The 21,294-nt window shown below is 51.5% G+C and overlaps 4 protein-coding genes across 4 annotated transcripts; 3 read left to right on the forward strand and 1 right to left on the reverse strand.

Moving 5' to 3' along the window:
- Window positions 1-4,840: 4,840 nt before the first annotated feature.
- On the forward strand, window positions 4,841-5,980 carry TGAM01_v210601 (orotidine 5'-phosphate decarboxylase; the record flags this gene model as incomplete). The annotated part of the gene is made up of 1 exon (XM_018810000.1): window positions 4,841-5,980. The coding sequence occupies one exon, from the start codon at window positions 4,841-4,843 to the stop codon at window positions 5,978-5,980; it is 1,140 nt and encodes a 379-aa protein (XP_018656750.1).
- Window positions 5,981-7,538: 1,558 nt separating this feature from the next.
- Window positions 7,539-10,101, forward strand: TGAM01_v210602 (fungal specific transcription factor domain-containing protein; the record flags this gene model as incomplete). Its single annotated transcript, XM_018810001.1, has 5 exons — window positions 7,539-7,646; window positions 7,731-8,507; window positions 8,582-8,739; window positions 8,795-9,331; window positions 9,411-10,101. The coding sequence occupies 5 exons, from the start codon at window positions 7,539-7,541 to the stop codon at window positions 10,099-10,101; spliced, it is 2,271 nt and encodes a 756-aa protein (XP_018656751.1).
- A 4,120-nt stretch (window positions 10,102-14,221) lies between these two features.
- TGAM01_v210604 (signal recognition particle subunit SRP19) lies at window positions 14,222-15,112 on the forward strand (the record flags this gene model as incomplete). Its single annotated transcript, XM_018810003.1, has 1 exon — window positions 14,222-15,112. The coding sequence occupies one exon, from the start codon at window positions 14,222-14,224 to the stop codon at window positions 15,110-15,112; it is 891 nt and encodes a 296-aa protein (XP_018656753.1).
- An 822-nt stretch (window positions 15,113-15,934) lies between these two features.
- TGAM01_v210603 (dynactin 1) lies at window positions 15,935-20,068 on the reverse strand (the record flags this gene model as incomplete). Its single annotated transcript, XM_018810004.1, has 2 exons — window positions 15,935-19,603; window positions 19,655-20,068. 2 exons carry the CDS (start codon window positions 20,066-20,068, stop codon window positions 15,935-15,937), a joined length of 4,083 nt encoding a protein of 1,360 aa, XP_018656754.1.
- Window positions 20,069-21,294: the final 1,226 nt, after the last annotated feature.

Genomic DNA, 21,294 nt, shown 5'->3' on the forward strand with positions numbered 1-21,294 from the left:
AGGTTTTACTTTGCTGTAAAACTTTACTCATTTAGGCTATTTGCCGGCTCTGTATCAAGCATTTGAATCAAAGTCCGCAAGCTACTACTACCTACCGATCAGCGAGCATGAAGTTCAAGCATCAATCGTGAAATGGCCTGATAAAACTCGCTAGCATGCGCTGGCTTTGCAGCTTACATGCTTGCAGGGAACAGAAAAAAGTAAGAGGGAAAAGGGAAAAGGGAAATAAAAACAGTCCACAGTATGCTAGGTTATACCTAGTAATACAGTCTCAACTCAAAAAATCCCCATCTAGCATAAGGCCCCTCATCTCCCATTGAAATGGAATTGAAAAAGTGATGTGTCATTTTTTACAAAGCTCCGGGGAATGCTTGCCGGCAGTGGTGGCTCTCTTAATCCTACCTGATGCTTGGAAGTTCAAATGCAAGACGAGGAGAAGGGGAGTAAAAGGTCCCGGTCCTTTTATGGGGACGAGGGTTTAAAAAGAAACTCCTTCACCAAAAAGGAAAGAATTAAACACAGAGCAAAGAGAGACGAGTCGCAGAACCCGAAACAATTCATGGCCCGGCATTAGTACGGAGCAGATGAAAACTGAAATGCGACGATAGGGAATCCCCCAATGCAACCCTCCGGAGAGGCCTGCTTCCCACAGACACGAAACAGGCATGCGGGGAGACGGCCGGTTGCGTGTGGTATCATTCGTCATCTTGCTTTTGCTGCCGTCAGACTTGTCTAACCTGGTTGTTTCTTTTTTGCTCCCCTCTCATTGGCACAAAACAAAAAAGCGTCTCATCAGCATAAAGCTTCCTCATCTAGATCTCGGGATGCCCGTCGATCACGGTACATGCGTGCCGCTGGCGCGAACCATAAGCTCAACTCGGAGAAAGATCTTGTTTAGGGCCATACGGGAGGTGTCTGTGAGGCCTATCCCCAGCTCTGCTAGCCGTTGGGACATCTGATGGACGCTTGTAAAGGAAGCGTTAGCGGCTTGCATTCGCTGTTGGATGCGTTTGAATGACTCGTTTTGCCAAATGGATGGATCTGCAATGCCTGTCTTTAATATGAATACTTGGTGTAATTCACCCTCGTATTACCACATATTTCCACCAATACTCCCATGCCATATCGAGTGATATTATTAGTAGCATTTGAATGGGAAAGAAGGCATTAGCAAGCAGTATGCTGTTACTTCTCCGTAATAAAGCGGGGATTTCTAAGTTGGCGGTAGCGAAAGACTAGGATTGTGAGTTGGTAATACCAGGTAGGTAGAACCTAGAGCCTGGCAAATGGGACCATTGTATATTATCTCCTGGTTTCGTACTTCATGATCCCGTATTCCGTAATGCTGGGTTGTTAATTTGCCGATGGTACTGCTGGCAAGTACCACTTGTACAGTAAGGGTATGAGTGGAAGCTTACCAGGTTCAGATCGGCCAGGGAAGATGCCGTCCCTCTCCTTTCTGTCAGGCAATTACCACAGGGCTCGCCGGGACCTCAACTGCCGGACACAAAAGGAGGGAGAGACGGGGTATATCGCGTATGGAGACATGCTTGAGCACTCTGGAGATAGCCAGGAAGCTGCCTTTGCTGTTGACAGCGATGTGGCGTTAGCCTTGGCAGGCGTGTGTTACGGCTGCAGTGCGCAACAGACGGAGAAGTCCGTAGATGCACAACAGTATGAAGCAACGCAACCTCTCTAATGCAAGTTTCGCGGCCAAAAAATACCAACGGCGCTTGGGTTTCGTTTATCGTCTCTGGGGCTCTTGGGCGCACTATCCCAGAGGCTGGCAGGGGCCTGGTGATGGTTGAGATGCGGAAGAAAAGCCGACTTGTCCCGGCCAGGCCCGAGTCCAGTTTTCCTGCGTTAGCCGACGTTGTTCGCTTGAGCAGGTTGTCGTGCTAGTGCCTGTAACAAATGGTACTGTACTGGGTATGGACAAATCGTAAAGAGGTGAGGTCTTTGACCTACCTCTGTGTATGTGTCCTCTCTTGAAGGCGGTTGATCGGATGATATCTTGGAGATGGATGAACAATTTGGGTAGTTCGCACGAGGATGCATGTACTAGGAACTACTAGTAACGCATCAGCAATGACATTTGATGGAGTGCTGACGCTTTGTGTTCCCGCTCTGGCCCCCAAAAGATTTAACTCGGACGGGACAAGACGCGATGGAGGCTCGAGCATTAGCACATTTAGACTAAGACCTGCCTTTCTTTGGATGTTGCCAGTTGCAGCAGCATGCATTGCGACGACGGCAATGCAAGGCAAACGCAGGTCGAGGATAATAGGACCGCACTTTGGCCTTGGCGAAGAGAAGAGAGGTCGGGTCGGCACGATCGTAACTGCTACTGGTAGTAGCACTCGTTCTGAACAACCGGCAATATTACCCAAATCCTAGGTATTAGCTGGTCAGCAATATTGTCCTCCAGGTCGTATGAGCACCCCATGCGTACCAATAGTTGTCTTACTGCCGACGCCTGAAGGAGGATCGCCAGCCATCTGCAAGTAGCAGGGCTGCTGCCAACGCCATGGAACCGCAGTGGCACTAGGAGAGCTCCGCACAAACTTGATCAAAATGCTGCTAGCTTGTTAATAACCTCCATCCACCTTGTCTATGCTATGCTAGTGATGCGCCACCGGCCGGCCACTTTCACATATTCCGGTAAGTGGTGCTGCCGATAAATCGTTCCAGCAGGTCTAGACAAAGGTTGATTGGGAACTTGTTGAAGCCCAGGGTCTGTCCCCAGCCTCGTAGCGTCTCTCCGCCTATCGGTCCACGGCGCACAAGATTATCGACCCCATCCATCTTATCCAGAGGGAGCACGAGCGGTTGGACACGGCGCCTGTTAGTTCCACGTCCAGATAGATGTTGGGGCTTGGGACTTACACGTCGCCAGCGGGTCTGTGGTGCCGAAGGAGGGCCAGGAAGAGAGGAATCGGTACCGCCTCCAGCTCTTGGCTGTCAGATGGCGGGCTGGAAAGTGTCGCGTGTGCCCAGCTTGGCTTATTGTCCTTCTCTGCCAGGCATGATGACCGTGCACGGGGGTGTCTTTGTTGTTGCAAAACAGGCGCGAGCAAATTGAGAGGAAAAGGTCCTGCACAGCTGAAATGGTCCTCACATGCTGCATGTTGGCCTGCAGCGCTGGACTGGACTGGACTCGCCGGTTCCCGGGCAGCCCAGAGTCTGCTGTAGGTACAAGTACAGTAGAGTAGCACTGCTTCAGTGGACCGCGGCGCCGGCGCCATCACCATGCATAACCCCCCCAAGCTCCGTGCATGGGAAGCAGAAAAGCCCCGCCATCTCCTAAAGCCATACCGCTAAAGCACGGAGTACTTGTACCAGTACTAGTTCCTGCTGGAGCCCCAACTGCGAGTCCCAACTAGCCGTTACCGCCAGGCTAGGGCTGCCTTTTGCAGCGTCGGCGGGCCTCAACTGCCACGGAACTGAGCCTACTGGGGGAGCTACTGAGGTCTGCTCGCGCGACTCCAGCTGGCTACCTCTAGCTAGCACCTCAATGCTAGTACCTGCTGCTAGCATGAGAACTCCGCAGGCCGCACACAACGACGAGCGGCTAAAAAAAGGAAAGTGAAGAGAGAAAAAGTTTTTGCCGCCCAATATCGGCAAGGCTTGCTTCAGCATCAAAGCATGCGAGCATCAGGAAAACAGACCTACTCTGGCACTATCAGGAGTGGTTTGGATTGCCCTGACTCAGGAATCGTCAACAGCATTGAACACTTACTGTAAATCCAAGCTACTCCAGCGCTTCTCTCATCTCAACTCCTTTACAGCAAGAGCCCAACCGGGGCCTTTCTGCGCTTGGACCCAGCCTGCGAATAGCCCATTCGACGCTCTTCACTCCATCTCCATCTCCATCTCCATCCGTCTATCCACCGGGCCAGCCCCTGGTCAGCGTCGCGCAAAGCCCTTCCTGCTGCGCTCCCAGGCCAGAGACCACAAAAATCTCCTCTCCTCTCCCATCGACGGCCCCCGTTCGCCTTCGTCCCGTCCGCCAAACCCCCTGCTCGAGCCACCCCAGCACACAGACCCAGTTGTCCCAATTCTGGCTTCGTTGATCCTGCTGCTGCAGGCACTTCAGGCACGGTCCCCAAGCCCTTGTGGGATCCCGTTCGAGACTGTCTGTTTGCTGCTATAGCGGAAATCGGAACGGCGCACGCCAAGCTCGCCGCAGTGCCTCTTCGTTTTCCTTTTTATCCTCTGGTGCTCTTGAATCCTCTTCTCTCTTCTCTCTCCCTCTCCCTCTCCCTCTCCCTCTCTCTGTCTCTCTGTTACTTTTGACCTTTGTCCAGTAAAGGTCCGACTAGTTCCTTCGTGGTGCCTGTCACATCACAACTGCCATCTGTTGTTGTTCATACGGTGTTTAGGGCTCCTCGACTGACCGAGCTCCCTTTTTGGACGGTGGGCTTCACAACTGTTCCTCCCAGGCCAGCTTCTCGGTTCCTGTTTTGTCTTATCTGTCTATAACTTTCTCCTCTCGGGTGCACCGAATCTGCAGCCATCTTCCACAAAGTTCAGACTCTTTGTTTTTTTTTTTTTTTTCGGTGGTCGCCGGCCTGCCTTTTGCAACATCGCAATATCGGGTATCGCCGCCGGCATTGAATCTCCTGTTCCGCTATATACTTGGCTCTCCTCAGACTCCTCCCTATAATTTCAGCAGGGGATAACCCCGACATTAAACGGCATTTTCCTCAGAGCAGTCCTATCAATCAAATACTCTCTGATTCTCTCGCTGCGCAACTCAACGTCAATCTCTCCTTAGGCTCTGCGCCAGCATCAATCAATCTTCATCCGCCACCACTACAGAGTCCCAAAAATCGCAGCCATGGCATCACACCCAACCCTCAAGATGACCTTCGCCGCGAGGAGCGAAGCGACGACCCATCCTCTAACCTCCTATCTGCTCAGGCTCATGGACCTTAAGGCATCCAACCTCTGCTTGAGCGCCGACGTGCCCACGGCGCGAGAGCTCCTTTACCTTGCTGACAAAATCGGTCCCTCCATTGTTGTGCTCAAGACACACTACGACATGGTTTCTGGGTGGGATTTCCACCCGGACACTGGCACTGGTGCCAAGCTGGCCTCGCTAGCTCGGAAACACGGCTTCCTCATTTTCGAAGACCGCAAGTTCGGGGATATTGGCCACACCGTTGAGCTGCAGTATACCGGCGGCTCGGCGCGCATCATCGACTGGGCCCACATCGTCAACGTCAACATGGTACCGGGCAAGGCGTCTGTGGCCTCTCTGGCGCAGGGTGCCAGGCGATGGCTGGAGCGTTATCCATGCGAGGTCAAGACATCCGTCACTGTTGGAACCCCTACCATGGACCAGTTTGACGATGCCGAAGATGCCAACGAGAATGAGCCCGTTACAGTCAACGGCAATGGATCCAACATGATGGAGAAGCCTATATACGCCGGACGTAATGGCGACGGCCGCAAGGGAAGCATCGTTTCCATCACTACCGTTACTCAGCAGTACGAATCCGCCGCCTCGCCACGACTAGCAAAGACAATCGCAGAGGGAGATGAGTCATTATTTCCAGGAATTGAAGAAGCGCCGCTGAACCGTGGTCTCCTCATCCTCGCCCAGATGTCTAGCGAAGGCAACTTTATGACTAAGGACTACACCCAAGCTTGCGTCGAGGCAGCTCGGGAACACAAAGACTTCGTTATGGGCTTCATCTCACAAGAGGCGCTGAACACACAGGCAGACGACGACTTCATCCACATGACCCCGGGCTGCCAGCTTCCTCCCGAAGACGAAGATCAGCAGACAAACGGCAAGGTGGGAGGAGATGGCCAAGGCCAGCAGTACAACACGCCAAACAAGATTATTGGCATCGCCGGCAGCGACATTGCCATTGTGGGCAGAGGCATTCTGAAAGCATCTGATCCCGTCGAGGAGGCAGAACGTTACCGGTCAGCGGCATGGAAAGCTTACACAGAGAGATTGCTGCGATAAGAAAAAAGAAGAAGCGGAGCTGGAAGAGGCTCCTATCCAATGCCCGCATCATAGAATGCAATGTATTTAGGCGAACTCTTTTTCATGTTCTTCACCTTTTTCTTTCCTTTTGGTTTAGGGAGGCCGTCTGCTAGCCAAGACGCTACCCAGTTTACGTTGATGTTATTGCATGCACAAAGGTGGAGGCGAACTGCACATTGGGGCTCACTGGTCCGTTACATGGTGGATCTGGATTTTCGGATTTTGTACGCTTTGCGATTTACGGGAAACAAACGCTTAGGGCTTGTAGGGAATCTTTTAGGATCAAATATCAAAATGATTTATTCCTTCTGTTTGAAAAAGAAGAAGAAGAGAATCAAAAGAAGAAAGTCTTCCAACGAAAACAGCGATCTTGTGTGCACCTTGAGCATCGTAGATGTGAAGCTGTGATGATAAATTGCTTAGGTTTAGTTACGTACGTACGTACATACTGTACGATAAGGGGGACTAGTAAAATTACCGCTTTTGTCTTTGCGGGCGTGTGAATGCATGAAACGGCTAACTCGACACGGTGAAGCCTCGATCTAGCATTTTAACCGGCGTAACATCTGCGAGTTTATTATCTCACGGTGAACTGGGCAGAAACGGAACTATTGAAAATGCTCTGCGGCAGACCGAATGCCCAATCTAGGCTAGGGAGGATAGGCAAGCTTCTTATGGCTGGATTAGGACGTGCTGTTTGCCGGTCTGATAATGCCGCCGATGCCCGTGTTTGTAGATTATATATAACTACTTCTAAATCCTCATGAATTAGATACAGCAATTTAATTTTTCGAAATTATGAGTCAACGGCCCGGCGTCCAGACTTTGAGAGATGATGAAGATATATCTCAACCATAGGCAACCTCTTGAGATGAACTACGGCGTCGTAGAAAACTGACTAAATTGGAAAAAGGAAATTGGAAAATTTGAAGTAAGTGACACAGAGAAATGCAGTTCGAAATACCTACCCAAGGATGCTATTATCATAATGGGCTGCTATTTGACAAAGTATCCAAAATGGAATTTTGTTAGACGTGGCAACTACTATGGCACAGGCTGTATGACTACCGCCCGTCATCCTTTCAGCATATACCGTCGCACACCTTATCTTGCATGGTGCATTTACTTATTGATTACAAGATTCAGGCAATGATGATTACCACAAACGAAGCTGTGGGTCAACTTGTGATTGTAAAAATGAAAGAGCCATACATGCATATGACGTCTTTCCGTCAACATGCATCGCCAAAAACCAGCCTTGGTGTTTTCGGGATGCACGAGCCGTCGCGCCGGACTTAACGCGGAGTCTGGCACGGCCGTTCCCATGATTCTCCTACCTCTCTGCCGTGGGCCCCACCAGTTGCCTGCATACTAAATCTCTATCTTCCTGCAGCAGCTTTGTCGAATTTGAAATCTTACGCAATCGCGATACCGTCCGCCTTTTGTCGCTCCTCTGAGCGTCGTCACTGTTCCGCCTTTCGACCGCCCCATCCAGCTCGACCGAGCGCCAAGGTACGAAGAAAAAACCACCGAAACAATGGCAGACATCGAGGTCGCAGTCGATGGTCGGGCCGAGCGGGGCCCGACTAAGAAGCGGAGACGAATTGTCATTTCATGCACCGAGTGTCATCGAAGGAAGCAAAAGGTTGGGAATCTGGACAAGGCTGAGCTGGGATGAGCTGGGCTGAGTAACATTGGGCAACTTGCTGACCATGTGTGTTGGTCACAGTGCGATCGGGAGCTGCCATGCGGGAACTGCAGGTCGAGAAACAAGGAATCAAGCTGCTTTTACGAGGCCGGCGCGCCCACCGCCCGCGAACATGAGGCGCACGCCGGACTATATTCCTCGGAGCAGAACGATGACGACGCGACAAAACAAAAGTCGGAACCGCTGTCATCCGTAGCCTCCTCCTGGGGCTATGCGCAATCAGGGGGGTCGTCAACGCTTTGCTTCCTCCAGAAGATTGAAAGGGCCAGCACGGCAGATGGCGAGGATGCGCTGACCAATGCCTCAGCGCCGGGGCAAGCATCGCAACAGGATACGTTTGCGGTCAGGGAAAAATACAAGGGGCTTATCCGGCTGCTCCCCGCGAGGATGTACATTGACCAACTGACCGAGATCTTCTTCGCCGACCTCAACTGGCAGTATTTTCTTGTCGAGCCTCAGAACTTTAACGAACTCCTGGAACAATGGTCCAATATACCCTTCAGGCTGCTTTCTTCGCGCGGCCCAGAAGCTTTGGCTCCGGACTTGAAGGTGTTTCCGGCGCTCTTGTTCCAGATCATTGCCACGGCGCTGCTTGTCCTTCCTAAACCTCTCCATGAGTCGTTTGAGTCGCTCAAGTACGCTGCAAACATGACGTTTGAGGATCTGGCAATTGACTACAGCGAGTCCAGCATGTCTATTCTCAGTCTTTTGGGTACAAAGTCCCTTTGTACGACGTCGATTCAAACTGGATTCCTTCGAGCATCCTTCCTCAAGTATACGGCCAATGTTACGGAATCGGTAGGTAGATGCTTTGCTGTCGTCATGTAAATATGCTTTATAGGACGATTCTGGCTGACATTGCATGGATATAGTGGCATCAAGTTGGCAAAACGATAAGAGACGCACAAGAGCTGGGTATGCACCGAGATGCACTTGACCCAAAGCCGAAATCGAACGATGTAGAGAGTGTATTGTTAAATCAATGGCAAATTGAGAAAAGGAGACATTTGTACATGATGCTCGGGACATGGTAAGTGCATTATACGCGACAGACGTGGATTGAGATTACTCATGATTCTTGCCAGGGACATTCACATGTGTCTCATCTTAGGCCGTCCTGGTTCAATGAATTACAGACACGGCTTCCCCACACTGCCTATTGACGCCCGATTCACGCTGGCATCGGATCGGTCCAAAACTCCCGTCATCCCCAGAGAAGAGGGCGTTGATCCCCCGACGTCATTGACGAGAAATATACTCCTATACAAAACAATGCTGCCGCTGCGGGACGTTCTAGACCTAGAACCCGAAGGGCCATGCCCCAGGGACTGGTCAAAAGTGCTCAAGATACAACAAAACATCGTGGATATACATGATGCTGTGCCAGCCGCCTTCCGGATAGAGAATCCAGACAGGCAATGGGATCACTTGCCCGAACTGCAGTGGCTTCATCAGGCAAGGTGTTTGTCTGAACAGATGTTCCATTTCACATTGGTTGCGCTCCATCGACCCTACATTTTCCACCGAGAAGAGAGTCGACTTGAGGTGATTAAAGGCAGTCTCGGTATGCTAGAGATGCAGAAGCGCATGTTTGAAGGGCTGCCACCGAAATCTTGGAAGAAGTATGTTCCATCCGGATCTTCAGCAATATTTAATTTTTTAGAAGCGGTAACTAACTTTTCCACCTTTCCTCCTTTATAGTTGGCAGTTGTTCTACGGTAGCTTCGATGCCGTCACGTTGCTTGCCTCCATTTACATCTTATTTCCTTACGAGAATGCAGAGTTTCGAGAAATGGCCATACAGCATTGTCACTGGACGGTCGAGCGGTTCGCGACCATGAAGGATATGAATCCTCTCGCCAAGTCAGCATTGGGAGTACTCCGAGCAGTGGTGGCTAGGCTCGTCAAAGCCCTTGCAAACTGCGCGCCGTCCTCATCCGTCAGCCCTCCTGTTGACCTCCTGCGACACAACTCTAATACTACTACGCCTACATCGACGAGCAAGACATTTGGATCGACACCAACAAGCTCGGTCGGCATGGCGTCGATAGAAGGAAGCTTCAAAGGGCCTGCTGAATCCGTATCGTCAACCGCCGCCATCCCATCAACTGCTGAGGACTCGGCGGCCTGCATTCCGTCGATGATGCCCAGTGGATGGGAGGTGCCACAAGATGCAAATGGCTTCACCAATATGGCGCCGTATTTTCCGATGGCAGATCTCATCTACAAGGACCTCACGGTCGATCAGATCGACAACGCGCCAGCACAGACAGATTCGGACCCATCGCTACTAGGCGACTCATTCATGTGGCAATTCGAAGGAGGCTTTGGGGAGGACACAGTGTGGCGGTTCTTGAATCAGCACCAGCCCGGCGGTAACGAAACCGGTTGAGGCGGGAAGACTTGATTCGCGGAGGGGCGTGACATGCTCGTGTGATTCAGAGGAGCTGTTGGTGGTGAGGAGGGCGCGAATGCACAAGCCAAGGCGAGTTTAACAAAGCGGTTTGTTCAGTCTGCAAGTAAACGGGAAACTAGCAGCCCACTTGATTCTGAGGGATTCTGAGGGATTCTCTCATTTGCTACGAGCTGCAAGCTGCGAGCTGCAGGGGCCCAATGGCTGGGGTGACAGACTGCCAGAGCAGAACAGATGATTGGCACCGAGACTGACAAACGGCTCACAGCCCCAAAAAGGATGTGACGCGAGCGGCAGCAGAGACGCCATAGCGCCAACAGACACAAGTTGGTCTGCTCAAGCCTCTTACATATAATAGAACCACAAGCGGGAAGAGGCAGTGGCAGTGTACTGAAGTGTATGCCAGCACCAACAAAAACAACAAGTACTAGCGGCGGCCCAGATACCAGAACGAGCACATGAGCATGAATTCAGCCGCTCCCACGATCGAAGCGAAGCACCGCCAAGGCAGTCGACGATGAAAATCGCCATCTCTCGATACTGTGGGGTCTGCTTTGGCGCTCGCGCTAATCCGCTCCGGGGCATCCTTTTGCGCTGCGAACCCTGTCGCGGGTCGCTTTTAGCGGCTGCGAGCCTATCCGTATTTTGAGCAGCGGACGCATTAGACGCCGTTTCAAAATGATTCAATTTTATTTTAATATAAAGTGCTGTTGGTTGGCGACGGTGTTAATATTAAACGGTGTTTAACATTAAGCCTCACGGCCACTCTGTAGACCAGATGGCTGCGCTGCCTAAATTAAATCCAGTGACTTAATCCAGTGACACCTGGATGGGTATAAATGGCGGCCCCCCTTTTTTTCCGTTAGTTTTGCAGATTTCAATGGATGCTAGTAAATGATCGCTACTAAGCAGACAAAAAAATTGGCAACCCAAAAAAAAACTTGAGCAATCCTGCTTCACTGCTATTCATTATTTTTCAACATCTTTGTTTTAAAAACGTGAGCATTTCTGGCTCGGCTGCAGCAACCCACGTGCGGTGATAATATCTGAATAATAAGAGCAATCAAACGGGTAGTCGCAGTGACGTGAAACACAATACTGAGAGGCTCGGCATCACAAAAAAAAATTCTGGACTCGCCACCACTTTTTTTTTTACGCTTCTACAATAAACAACCACTCACACATCATAGACCTGTTCCTTTCCCTTTCATCACCAGTTTAACAATAGAGACCAGATCCAAGTCAAAGACTCAGCGTGATAGTATTATTTTTCTAATTTTCATCTTCCTTCAACATACCCTTCGCATAATTCGATCCCTCTCTTTTGCTTAAGGGACGAGCAGCGGCACCCCCAAAAAACCAGAGTATTTTCACGGCCTCAAATACGGCTGCCCAAGAAGAAGAGAACAAGAAAGCAACCTCGATCAAAAAGGGCTTTTAAACAGAAAAAATGTCTCATAAGATGAATCCAGCCGTCGGTGCTGATATAAGGGATTTCGTCCAGCGATTTCACGAGCTGACAGTGCAAAGAGATTCGATGGATAACCTTTTCAAGGTACGACAATCTCCTTGATTCGTATTCCATCTCCCATCTTTCCCCTAGGCAGTGACCGTCGTCACCATGGCCGATGTTTTAAATCGGCTCTGGGGCATGAGCAGGACCGATGTATCTGTCCTTTTTCTCTCAGATTTACTCACTTCCTTCACCTACTTTTCACTCTCTCCCTACATATATCTGATGTCACTTGTACTTATTTCCATGTACCTTTTAGGACCTTGTTATATATTGCAATCAAGTCGAGAATGAGCTTCGCCATGAAAGTCAGAGACTGCTCAACGCACAGATTGATCTTCAAAATGCGGCAGTTCAAAGATCAGAATTGGAGCATCGCGTTCGCCATTTTGAAGCCGAGGAGGAAGATGCAAAAGTCAAAGTGCATAAAGAAATGGACAAGCTAAAGGTAGATACCTCGTCAAACACGGGCCGTTTTAATCCATGGATTGGATGGCCGTTGTAGAATGCAAGTGCTGACGGTCGTTATAATAGAACCACAATTCTTATATCATGGTATTGATAGATGGCGATGGCCTCATGGTATGGTTCATTTCAATCCTCCTCCTATGCAACGAATCACAGCCACTGACTTTCCGTCTTCTTATAGTTTAGAGATATATGGGTCAAGCAAGGTCTTGAGGGTGGTAAAAAAGCCGCTTATGCCTTACGCGCCGCCGTAGCGGAACGATTTAGCGAAGAGGTTGAGGACTTGGAGATTGTGGCCAAGGTGGTAGCGAATCTTTCTGGTTTGGGCAAAGCCATGCAACGAGATGGCTGCGTGGATAGCCCCAGCACCTTGAAAGATTTTACGCTTGGCTTCACGCAAGCCAAGGCTACATTCGACTATATTGATGTTGGCTACGGCAAAGAAAGGGCTGATTCCAAAATTAAAGGTACTGTGAATCGTCAAATATCCCGAACCGCTGTCAAAATTGGTTGAGCTGACCCCGTTTGGCGTTTAACAGAAACGACTAGATGGCATCTACGAAATCACAACTGCAAGCATATAATGCTCGGAATTTCGCATGACGCCGGCTATGCCCCCTTTTTGGATGAAACTCTTCAGAATGAGGCTACCCGACAGAGGATCAGCATCATTGAGGGTGTCACTACCGTGCCTGACCTTGTCGCGACCAACATCAAGATAGAAAAGCTCGGGGATGGCCTCTTCCGTGACGACAAGCTTTCTGGAAAATTCCCCACGTTGGCTCAGATGGCATCCAGTCAGTCACCCCCGGCTCAGCTGGTTGCATCTCGAACAGCCAGCCCAGCTGTTAGCGCCGGTTCCAGCCAAGTTCGCACTCCGAACGTGTCCTATGCCGGGATCGCGAGTGCCAGTCCGCCGCCACAGATTACACTCCCCTTTACGCTTCCACCGAAGAAGCAGACGCAGTCGGGAACGGCGTCCTGGCGAGAAAAGGCCCAGGGCCGTGTCCAGTCTGAGTCACAGTACCAATTGATTCCGTCTAGCATACCCGATAATTGGAACCCTGGTCGTCGCGGCTTTGATGAGCCCATCAGAGTGAATGTACAAGTAATGGAAACGATCAAAAGGCGAAAAGACAACGACAAACTATGCAACAATCACTACCTCCGAGGGCCTTGCGCGAAGAAGGACATTTGCCCGTTTGCTCACGAATACAAGATCAACGAGGACGAGATCAAGGCAGTTGCTGTGCTGGCTCGCCAGAACCCGTGCTCGTCCGGCCAGTATTGCGAGGCAGAAGACTGCATATATGGCCACCACGTAAGTAGCCCGTCTCAATCCCTCAGCACCAACAATGCTAACCGTTTAATCTTTCCAGTGTCCTAGCATCCGGGACGGCACCTGCGTCCACCCTTATTGCAAATTCTCGGAAGAGGCTCATCCTCCCGGAACGAAATACAAGAGTGCTTACATCCATGCCAACTAGAAATGTGGAGATTGCGAGCCGGATGTCCCCCATTGCCGTCCGAAATCTCGTTATATCAAAGTAATGAATGAGTTGAAGTAACTTTGCTTTTCAAGAAATAAATGTGCTCTTATTTATACAGGGAGAGAGAATTTGGGAGTACCAATTGGTGTTTTTTAAATTGTGCACTCGCACCATGGGGATATAGGTTCATTCATTCGATGGAAGCGTCTAAGATGGAAATTAGCTATCACATGTAGCGGTAATTTGCAAGTACGAGAATTGCTCAATGATACACGATGCTCATATTTGAACATTCTTTTAATACTCTTCATCTGAATGGGCAAAATATCACGAACTGCTCTCGTTTGGGCATCTAAGCACATGCGAATTGTAGTCAAATATCGAACCAAGACAGAGCCCGCTAGACATCCAACCCCACCACACACTAAAGCGCGGTTGACCCCACCATGGAACTGGCTTTATTCTGCTTGCTTCAACCTCTCGCCATAACCTCAGCCTCGCCAGCCCTCCACCTCTTTGCTCTCTTCTCCATCTTCGTCCCTTGCCTCGCCTTTTTCTCTTCTTCCTCGTTGATTCTCCTTCTTTCTCTTCTCTTCTCGTCCATTCATTGCCTCCAATTCAGCCCAACATGTCTCACCCGCGGGTAGAAGAAGTCTCCGACAGCGACCCAGACATCATCTCCGACCCCGACGAGGTCGACCTCGACGACTTTGCCGAAACAGACATCATCCGCGCCCGCGGCCCCAGCACCCAGAAGCAGCGCATCGTCGACTCCTCAGATGACGACGACGATGGCCTCAACGACCTCAACGCCGCCGCCGCCCGCGCCCAGCAGTTCATGAACCCCATGTCGGGCCCGGGCATCTCGACGCTGCCCGCCACCTCGGACCGCTCCGCCTTCGCCAACCACCAGTGCCTGTACCCAGTCTACTTCGACGCCTCGCGCACCCGCGCCGAGGGCCGCCGCGTCAGCGCCGCCCTGGCCGTCAAGAACCCGCTGGCGCGCGAAATCGCAAACGCCTGCTCGCGCCTGCGCCTGCAGACGCTGCTCGAGCCCGAGAAGATCCACCCCAAGGACTGGTCCAACCCGGGCCGCGTCAAGGTCGCCCTCAAAAAGGCCGGTGCCTCGGCGTCTACAAACATCGCCAACAAGCACCACCTGTACGTCCTCGTGGCCAAGCACCTGCGCGAGAACCCGACGACGGAGGACTCGCCCGGCCTGCGCCTGCGCTTCGGCAACCAGATGCAGCCGCCAGAGGACAAGCCCTACCCGAAGCCCGCCGTGCCGCGGGGCTGGAAGATGAACGAGTATCTGCCGTACCTGAGCGCTGCGATGACGGGCGGTGGCGTCTCGGAGAACCTGTTCAAGGACATGATGAAGGAGATGCAGGGCGGCGCCGATCCCATGGCTGCGCTGCTTGCGAGCCAGGGTGGTGGCGGCGGCGGCAGTGGAGGCGCGAGCGGTGCGGAGGAGGGCAAGAAGAAGAAGAAAGATAAAAAGGGCAAGGGGAAAGCTTGAGATGGTTGAGCCGATTGGTTGATGACGATATGAGCAGGAAGAGATCAAATGGATGGGGGGGGAATTTTAATATCCTTGTGTGTACGAATGAGGGGCGTTATACAAAAAAAAGAAAGAAAGAAATAGCATGTCTTTGTTACTGGCGGGCAATCTAGAGTCTATAGACTTGCTGTGAAGATGGCGATTATACGACCTTTTAATAATGACGAAACTCGCAATGATTCAAGCTGAAAGAGGAGATTGAGACATACGTTGTACATAATGCAAAGAGGCTAACTTGGGGGGAGAAAGGACTGTCTGGGTATTTCGCAGGAGCAGAAGAATCTAGCTTTACAAATGCTACATGACATGAGCGCATTCCCATCTATTCATATGGTAGACACCTTCTTAGATTCTACACCAAAGAACATGAAGACAAGGATATCAAGACATTCTAAAATCTTCATCCTTCAACAACTATATTCATCTCGCCACATGAATTGCTTTCTAAATTAGAGGACAAACACAAAAAAAAGCGGTTTCTTCTCCTTCTATCCTTCGCCGCTCTTGCTCGCTCGCTTGTGGGCATCAAATCTCAAAACTTCTTTGACACATACACAAAATCATCGTTGTGGTACACATGCGCAAAAAAGGGGGGGTATACAAAAGACGTCCATCTCCTTCTATCTACAACTTCTCATACCAAAAAGCACGAAAGAAAGAGGGAAAGAGTAGGGAAAGGGCTCAGTAAATAAAAATATCAAGTCATTTCTTTGCTTTCATTCATATACACGTGCTTTTTTCTGTTTCGTAAAAAAGGGGGGAGGGTGGCTTCAAACATCATTATACAGCGGCAAACTTCCTCGTAGCCGCCTGCAGAGCATCCCACTCTTGCGATCCTACAATCCGCACATTGTCTCCCGCCGTCAACTTGCCTTGCAACGCAGGATCGCGAGGTAGCCTGATCCTCAGCCGCGCCACAGCGTCCCGCTTCGCGCCAGCAGCCGCTTGTTGAAGCTTCTCTCTCCCGAGGCGGAGGCTGCGCTCTTGGGCGAACAGCATGTCCGTCTTCTTGAGCACCGACTCCTGCCAAGCCCTCCAGGTCTCGAGATCTTCCATCTGCTTCGCCACATGATACTGTGGTGTTGATCTGGCCGGGCGCCAAGCTAGCTTCTCCTTTGGTGCGGTGCTGAGGTCGAAAACGGTCGTCGACGTTGCCATCTTGATGAGCTCTCCAAGCACATCTTTGCCCTCGGCGGCCACCAGTGCCTTGCGCTGCTGCTCGGGGCTGGCCTCCTTCTTCAAAGGCTCCGCAAGCCACTCGTAGCTTTGCTGCTCCTTCATACGCGCACGACGGTTGTCATCGCGCAGATAACGGACGGCACCTTGTAGGCCTTCGATTTCCTTCTTCAGCGTGTCCATTTCTCGTGCTGTAGCGACGGCCCGTTCCTGACCGGCCTTCATATCCGCAGCATCAGCGCCGTCAGCATATGCTCTGCTGTCACTCGCAATCTTCTTCCACTTGTCTCGCTCCGACTCGAGGTTTTTGAGCTCTCGATCTTGCTTCTCAATGTCTTCCTTGAGGCTAGTGACATGGCCATTCACATCCTCGAGCTCAGACTGCAAGTTGCCAATGCGTTCAACGTTTGCCTGAGCATCTCGCATACGGGACTCGAGCGTCTCAATCTTAAGCACAGCTGTGCTAAGATGCTCGTCTCTTTGTGCAATCGTCCGACGAACCTCATTATGCTCAGCCTTGAGCCTTCTGAGCTCCTCCTCAGTATCCACCGGGACTGTTTTGAGTATCCTGAGCTCTTGGGCACGAAGACGCCAGGGAGTGGGGCTGACATCAAAGTCATGAGTCTGGTCCAAGTCTGCAGCGAGTGTCGCCAAATCAGAAATTTGGCCACTAGCAGTCTTGAGCATGCCGAGGTAGTTGGAAAAGAGATCCGACTCGTTGGCCTGGGTAGATTCGAGAACAGCTTGGTGGATGACTTCGTTAATCTCTCCATAAGTAAAGGGCTCGTTGCGGCCCTCGTCATGTGTAAGCAGCTTATGGATGCCCAAGCCCATCTGGCGGGTCAATCGTGCAAGTTCTTGAGCCAGAGTCTCGCATTGTTCAAATGCACCCTTTGAGTCTTCACCTAGCGAGAGAGATCGTGCCTTTAGGTCTTCCAAGGCATGGACCGCCTTTCCAGCAAAAACCTTTGTGCTTCGTGTCTGCGTAATGGCGAGATCAATCCTCTTGGCAAAATGCTGAGCTAGCTCTTCCTCTTCGCCTGCTGCAGGGATAGCTCGCTGCACCATGCTTCGGATCACGTTAAAGGCAACAGTTGCTGAATCGAGGTGGCTTTGAACAACCAGAGCCCTCATGTGAATGTCGTCGGCAAAGGCAGCGATGCCGCTTGAAATGTGTACCTCTCCAAGATGCGACATGAGCGAAATAGTGCGCTGAAGCTCGTCCGCGCACTTCTGTTCTTTCAGCTCATCTCGTCGCAAGCCATCAATCCAGGTATTCAGCGCCCGCTCAACAGGCTCCAGCTCCAGCAGAGAGTTCTGGTACTTGTTGAACTGTTCAATAGAGCAATGGCTGATATCGTTAACAAAGCGATCACACATTGCGGCAACCCAAACAAGCTTGTCAATAGCGTCACAGCCGGCGAGGATGTCGTCCTCATGGCCTGGCTCAAGCTGCCCGTTGGCTCGTTCCCTGATGAATCCGTTGAGGAGATTTGCCTTGAATGCAAGTCGGCGGAATCGCAAGAGAGCAAGAACAGAGTCCTGGTCGTCTCGGTAGCTGTCGGGAAGGAATAACTTGACAATCTCCAGGTGCTGTTCCGCCTCTTGAGCTTCGAGTCGTCGTAGCTCAAGATCGATCGTTTTCACTTGGGCCTTGGAAGCTGAAATTTGTAGCTTCATATTCAGATCCATCATGGCTCTCGATCGGTCATTAAGCTTCTCCGACTCGCCCTCAGTGACGGCCTGGGATGCCCTCATGTCATCCAGATCGCTCTGCAGATTCGTAACAAGCTCTCGGAATCGCGATAGGGTGTACTCCATGTCACCCAACGCGGCATCTTGTTGCTGGGCTCGTCTGGCCTGCTCGGCAATAATGCTGTCTCTGAAATCAAGTTCTTCTTGCATCTCCTTTTCGTTTTGGACATGGTTAATCTCGAGCTCGTCGTTGATCTCCTTGAGATTTTCCAAGTCTTCAATGACCGCCTTGAGCTCTTCTATTTGCTCAGACATGCTCATGTTTCGTTCCGTCAAATCTTCAATCATGTCCTCTGCGCCCAGTGCAGTATCCAATTGTTGGCGCAAATCTTCTACAGCCGACTCTGACTGAGCCAGTTTCTCCTTTGCTGTAGTGTGATCCTCCTTGAGGGCGTTGAATTCCTTGAGCTCTTCCTCCATGCTCGCAATCTGATCGCGAAGCTCCTGCTCCTGCTCTTGCGTGAGATCTCGTAGTCGTAAAAGGGCTTCTCGCAGTCGCTCGTTTGTGCGCTCCATTTGTAGCCAACCTGTGCTAGCACGCTCTTCGGGAGTCATGCCCTTGCTATACTCAGCATTTTCTTCCTTTAGAATCTCAAGCTCCAGTTGTAGCTCTTCCGCCTTCTCTTTCAAAGCATCCAATTCAATTTTCAAGACTTCAGAAGTCTCCTCAGCCATTTCGCGATCCAGGGTGGCTAATTCCAAAGCAGAGTCATGCTCCGCTTGAAGGGCTTCGATCGATTCAAACCTTGCCTCGGCTTCTTTCACTGCCTTTCTCAAATCCGTGTTCTCCTGTTGCATTGGCTGGTATTTCTGCTGTAACTTTTGAATGATGCCTTCGAATTTGTCCCTTTCTCCTTGAATCGTGTCCAGTTGCTTAAGTTTGTCTCGGTCTTCGATTCGCTTTCGCTCCAAAACTTTCAGCTTAGCTTTCAGGTCTTCAATCTCTCTACTTGCAGCGGTACTACCAATGGAAGATCTTGAAGAGCCGGTTGCTGCAGGTTTTTTCAATGGAGGCGTCAAGGAAGGTGTGGTTAATGATTCGGCCGCGATTCTCTCCAGCGCATTTGTTCTCCCAACAACCGGGCTCGTTGGTTGAGGTGAGAGTATCTCGTCATCGCCTTCTTCTTCAGGATCGTCTTCAACAGGGGAGCTCAAAAACTCATCGGATCTGGTGGCCGAACTTGATTCGCGACCACCTTGAGAGCTAGCAGAAGTGCGGCGACCTGATTCAGCAGGCCGTGATACAGCTTTAGGGGCCGCAATGCCACCGCGCCCGCCAATGGTCCTAGTCGGGGCACTTCCAGATCGTGAAGCGACTGACGATATCGAGGATCCTCGCATTGCTCGCTGGGTAGGCTGGGGAGCCGGGGGAGGCCCCATGGAAGTCCGCGACGCCGGCAGCGACGCGCGAGCTTTGGTAGTAGCCGACGGTACTCGGACAGTTGACGGCGTCCCTGTCCGGGACGCACTGGCACTTGATGAAGCGCTAAGCTGTTTGGTGGGAGATTTAGAAGGCGACTTAGTCCTCAGTTAATACGAATATGCTAGATCCAGGGCGTGTCCACTTACCCGAAGATTGCTCGACGATTGCGATGGCTTGTGGTGAGGGGCTGGGCTGGGACTCGGCGCGTTGGAGTTCCCCCTCCTCCTGGTGAGACTGACGTCGCTCCCCGAAACCGAGGCTCTGCCACCCGTAGGATGGAGGCTCGTTGTTGGCCTGGTGGGCTTTCGAGCTGCTGGCTTCGGGGCGGCCGCCGGTTGCGCAATGATTGTCGCCATCATGGGCTTGACGAACATGCCGTACCCCATGGGGCAGTCAAAGTACCGCTCGCCCTGGACACTTCCATCATTCTTCCCCGTCTTCTCCTCAAGCTCGACACCAATCCATTCGCCCACCTGGAAGTGAGTCTGGCCGGCAAACCGCACGGTGGCCTTGCGGCCATCGCTGAGCTGGACTATCTGCCCAGGCTTGAAGTCCGGCATTATGACGACGGGTCAGAGGGGGGTTGTTGCATCATGAGGCTCGCGGCGCTCGGGTAGGCGACTGCTGATGGGCGACTGCTGATGGGCGACTGCTGTTCGTGGTAGACGTTTGCTTCCGCTCGCCTCTGAAATCGGCGGCCAATGCTAGGGAGAGGTCGCAAAGAGCTTCGGAAGCTGTAGATGCGGTGTATGAAGCTAGGGAATAAGGGCATGGAGGTATTAAGGAATACAGGACTAGAGGCAGGTTAAAGTGGAGGCAGACAAGTCGCGTTGAATTTCGGTGCGCGGGACAGGGAATCTTGATGTGAGCTTCCTCAGGGAGCTCTGCATCCCACTAGACCGCTAGAATGCAGCGTGTGCGCGCCCGCTATTCGCTGCCACCCGCAGTGCGGCAGTACTAACCCAGTAGCGCCTGCGAGGCTGTTCAAACGAGCACAGCTGGTGTGGCACGTCTGGACAAGCTACAGCCCTTTGAGCCTCGAAAACAAGGCAACAAAAGAATCACAATATGGAAGCTTGCAAGAACGAGTCAAGGAGAACACAAGGCATACGAAGACAAGGAGGAGACCAAGCTCGCCAGCTGCAGCGCAGCGCTTGGCATCTTTTATTTCTCCGAGGCGCGTACATCTAAACAAAGTATACATACCCAGGCGCTGTCATCGACATCCAACATGACCTCCCATCATAATCATTGAATCTAGATGCCGATACCGAAACCAATTTGATACCAGCCCTTAACGCCATTGCCCTAGTCTAACACCAATACCAGCCTTTTATCTATTCTCATTCTCTTTTCGGCTTTTGTCATAGTGTTCATCATCGTTGATCATTATTCATTCCCATATCCTCCTCTTCACATAGCCCCTGTCTGGCCCTGTCTCGCACCTATCTGTCATACTTGCTCGTGAAGGAGATGGTGATACTGGTATCTGAAGAGGAGGGAGTCGCAGAGACTCATCGAACAAAGGGATTCGTGGCGAAGTATCGCCTGCTCCATCCATCTCCCACGGCCGAGGCGGGGGCTGCGTCAGCTGCGAGGGAAAACTCTGAGACCTGGGCATAGCCGCAAGCTCAGGCAAGGTAGAAGAGGAGTATGGCCTAGCCGACCTCGCTGATTCTTCCCCTGGCGCCAATCTTGAGAGGTCTCCAGCATGCCGGCCGTAAAAGTCGGAATAGCCGTTGGCCAAACGATAGTCTCCCATGCTCTCTGTGCGGCGTCTCTTCAC

This window comes from Trichoderma gamsii, assembly GCF_001481775.2.
Source record: "Trichoderma gamsii strain T6085 chromosome Unknown Scaffold_67.2, whole genome shotgun sequence".
NCBI lineage: Eukaryota > Fungi > Ascomycota > Sordariomycetes > Hypocreales > Hypocreaceae > Trichoderma > Trichoderma gamsii.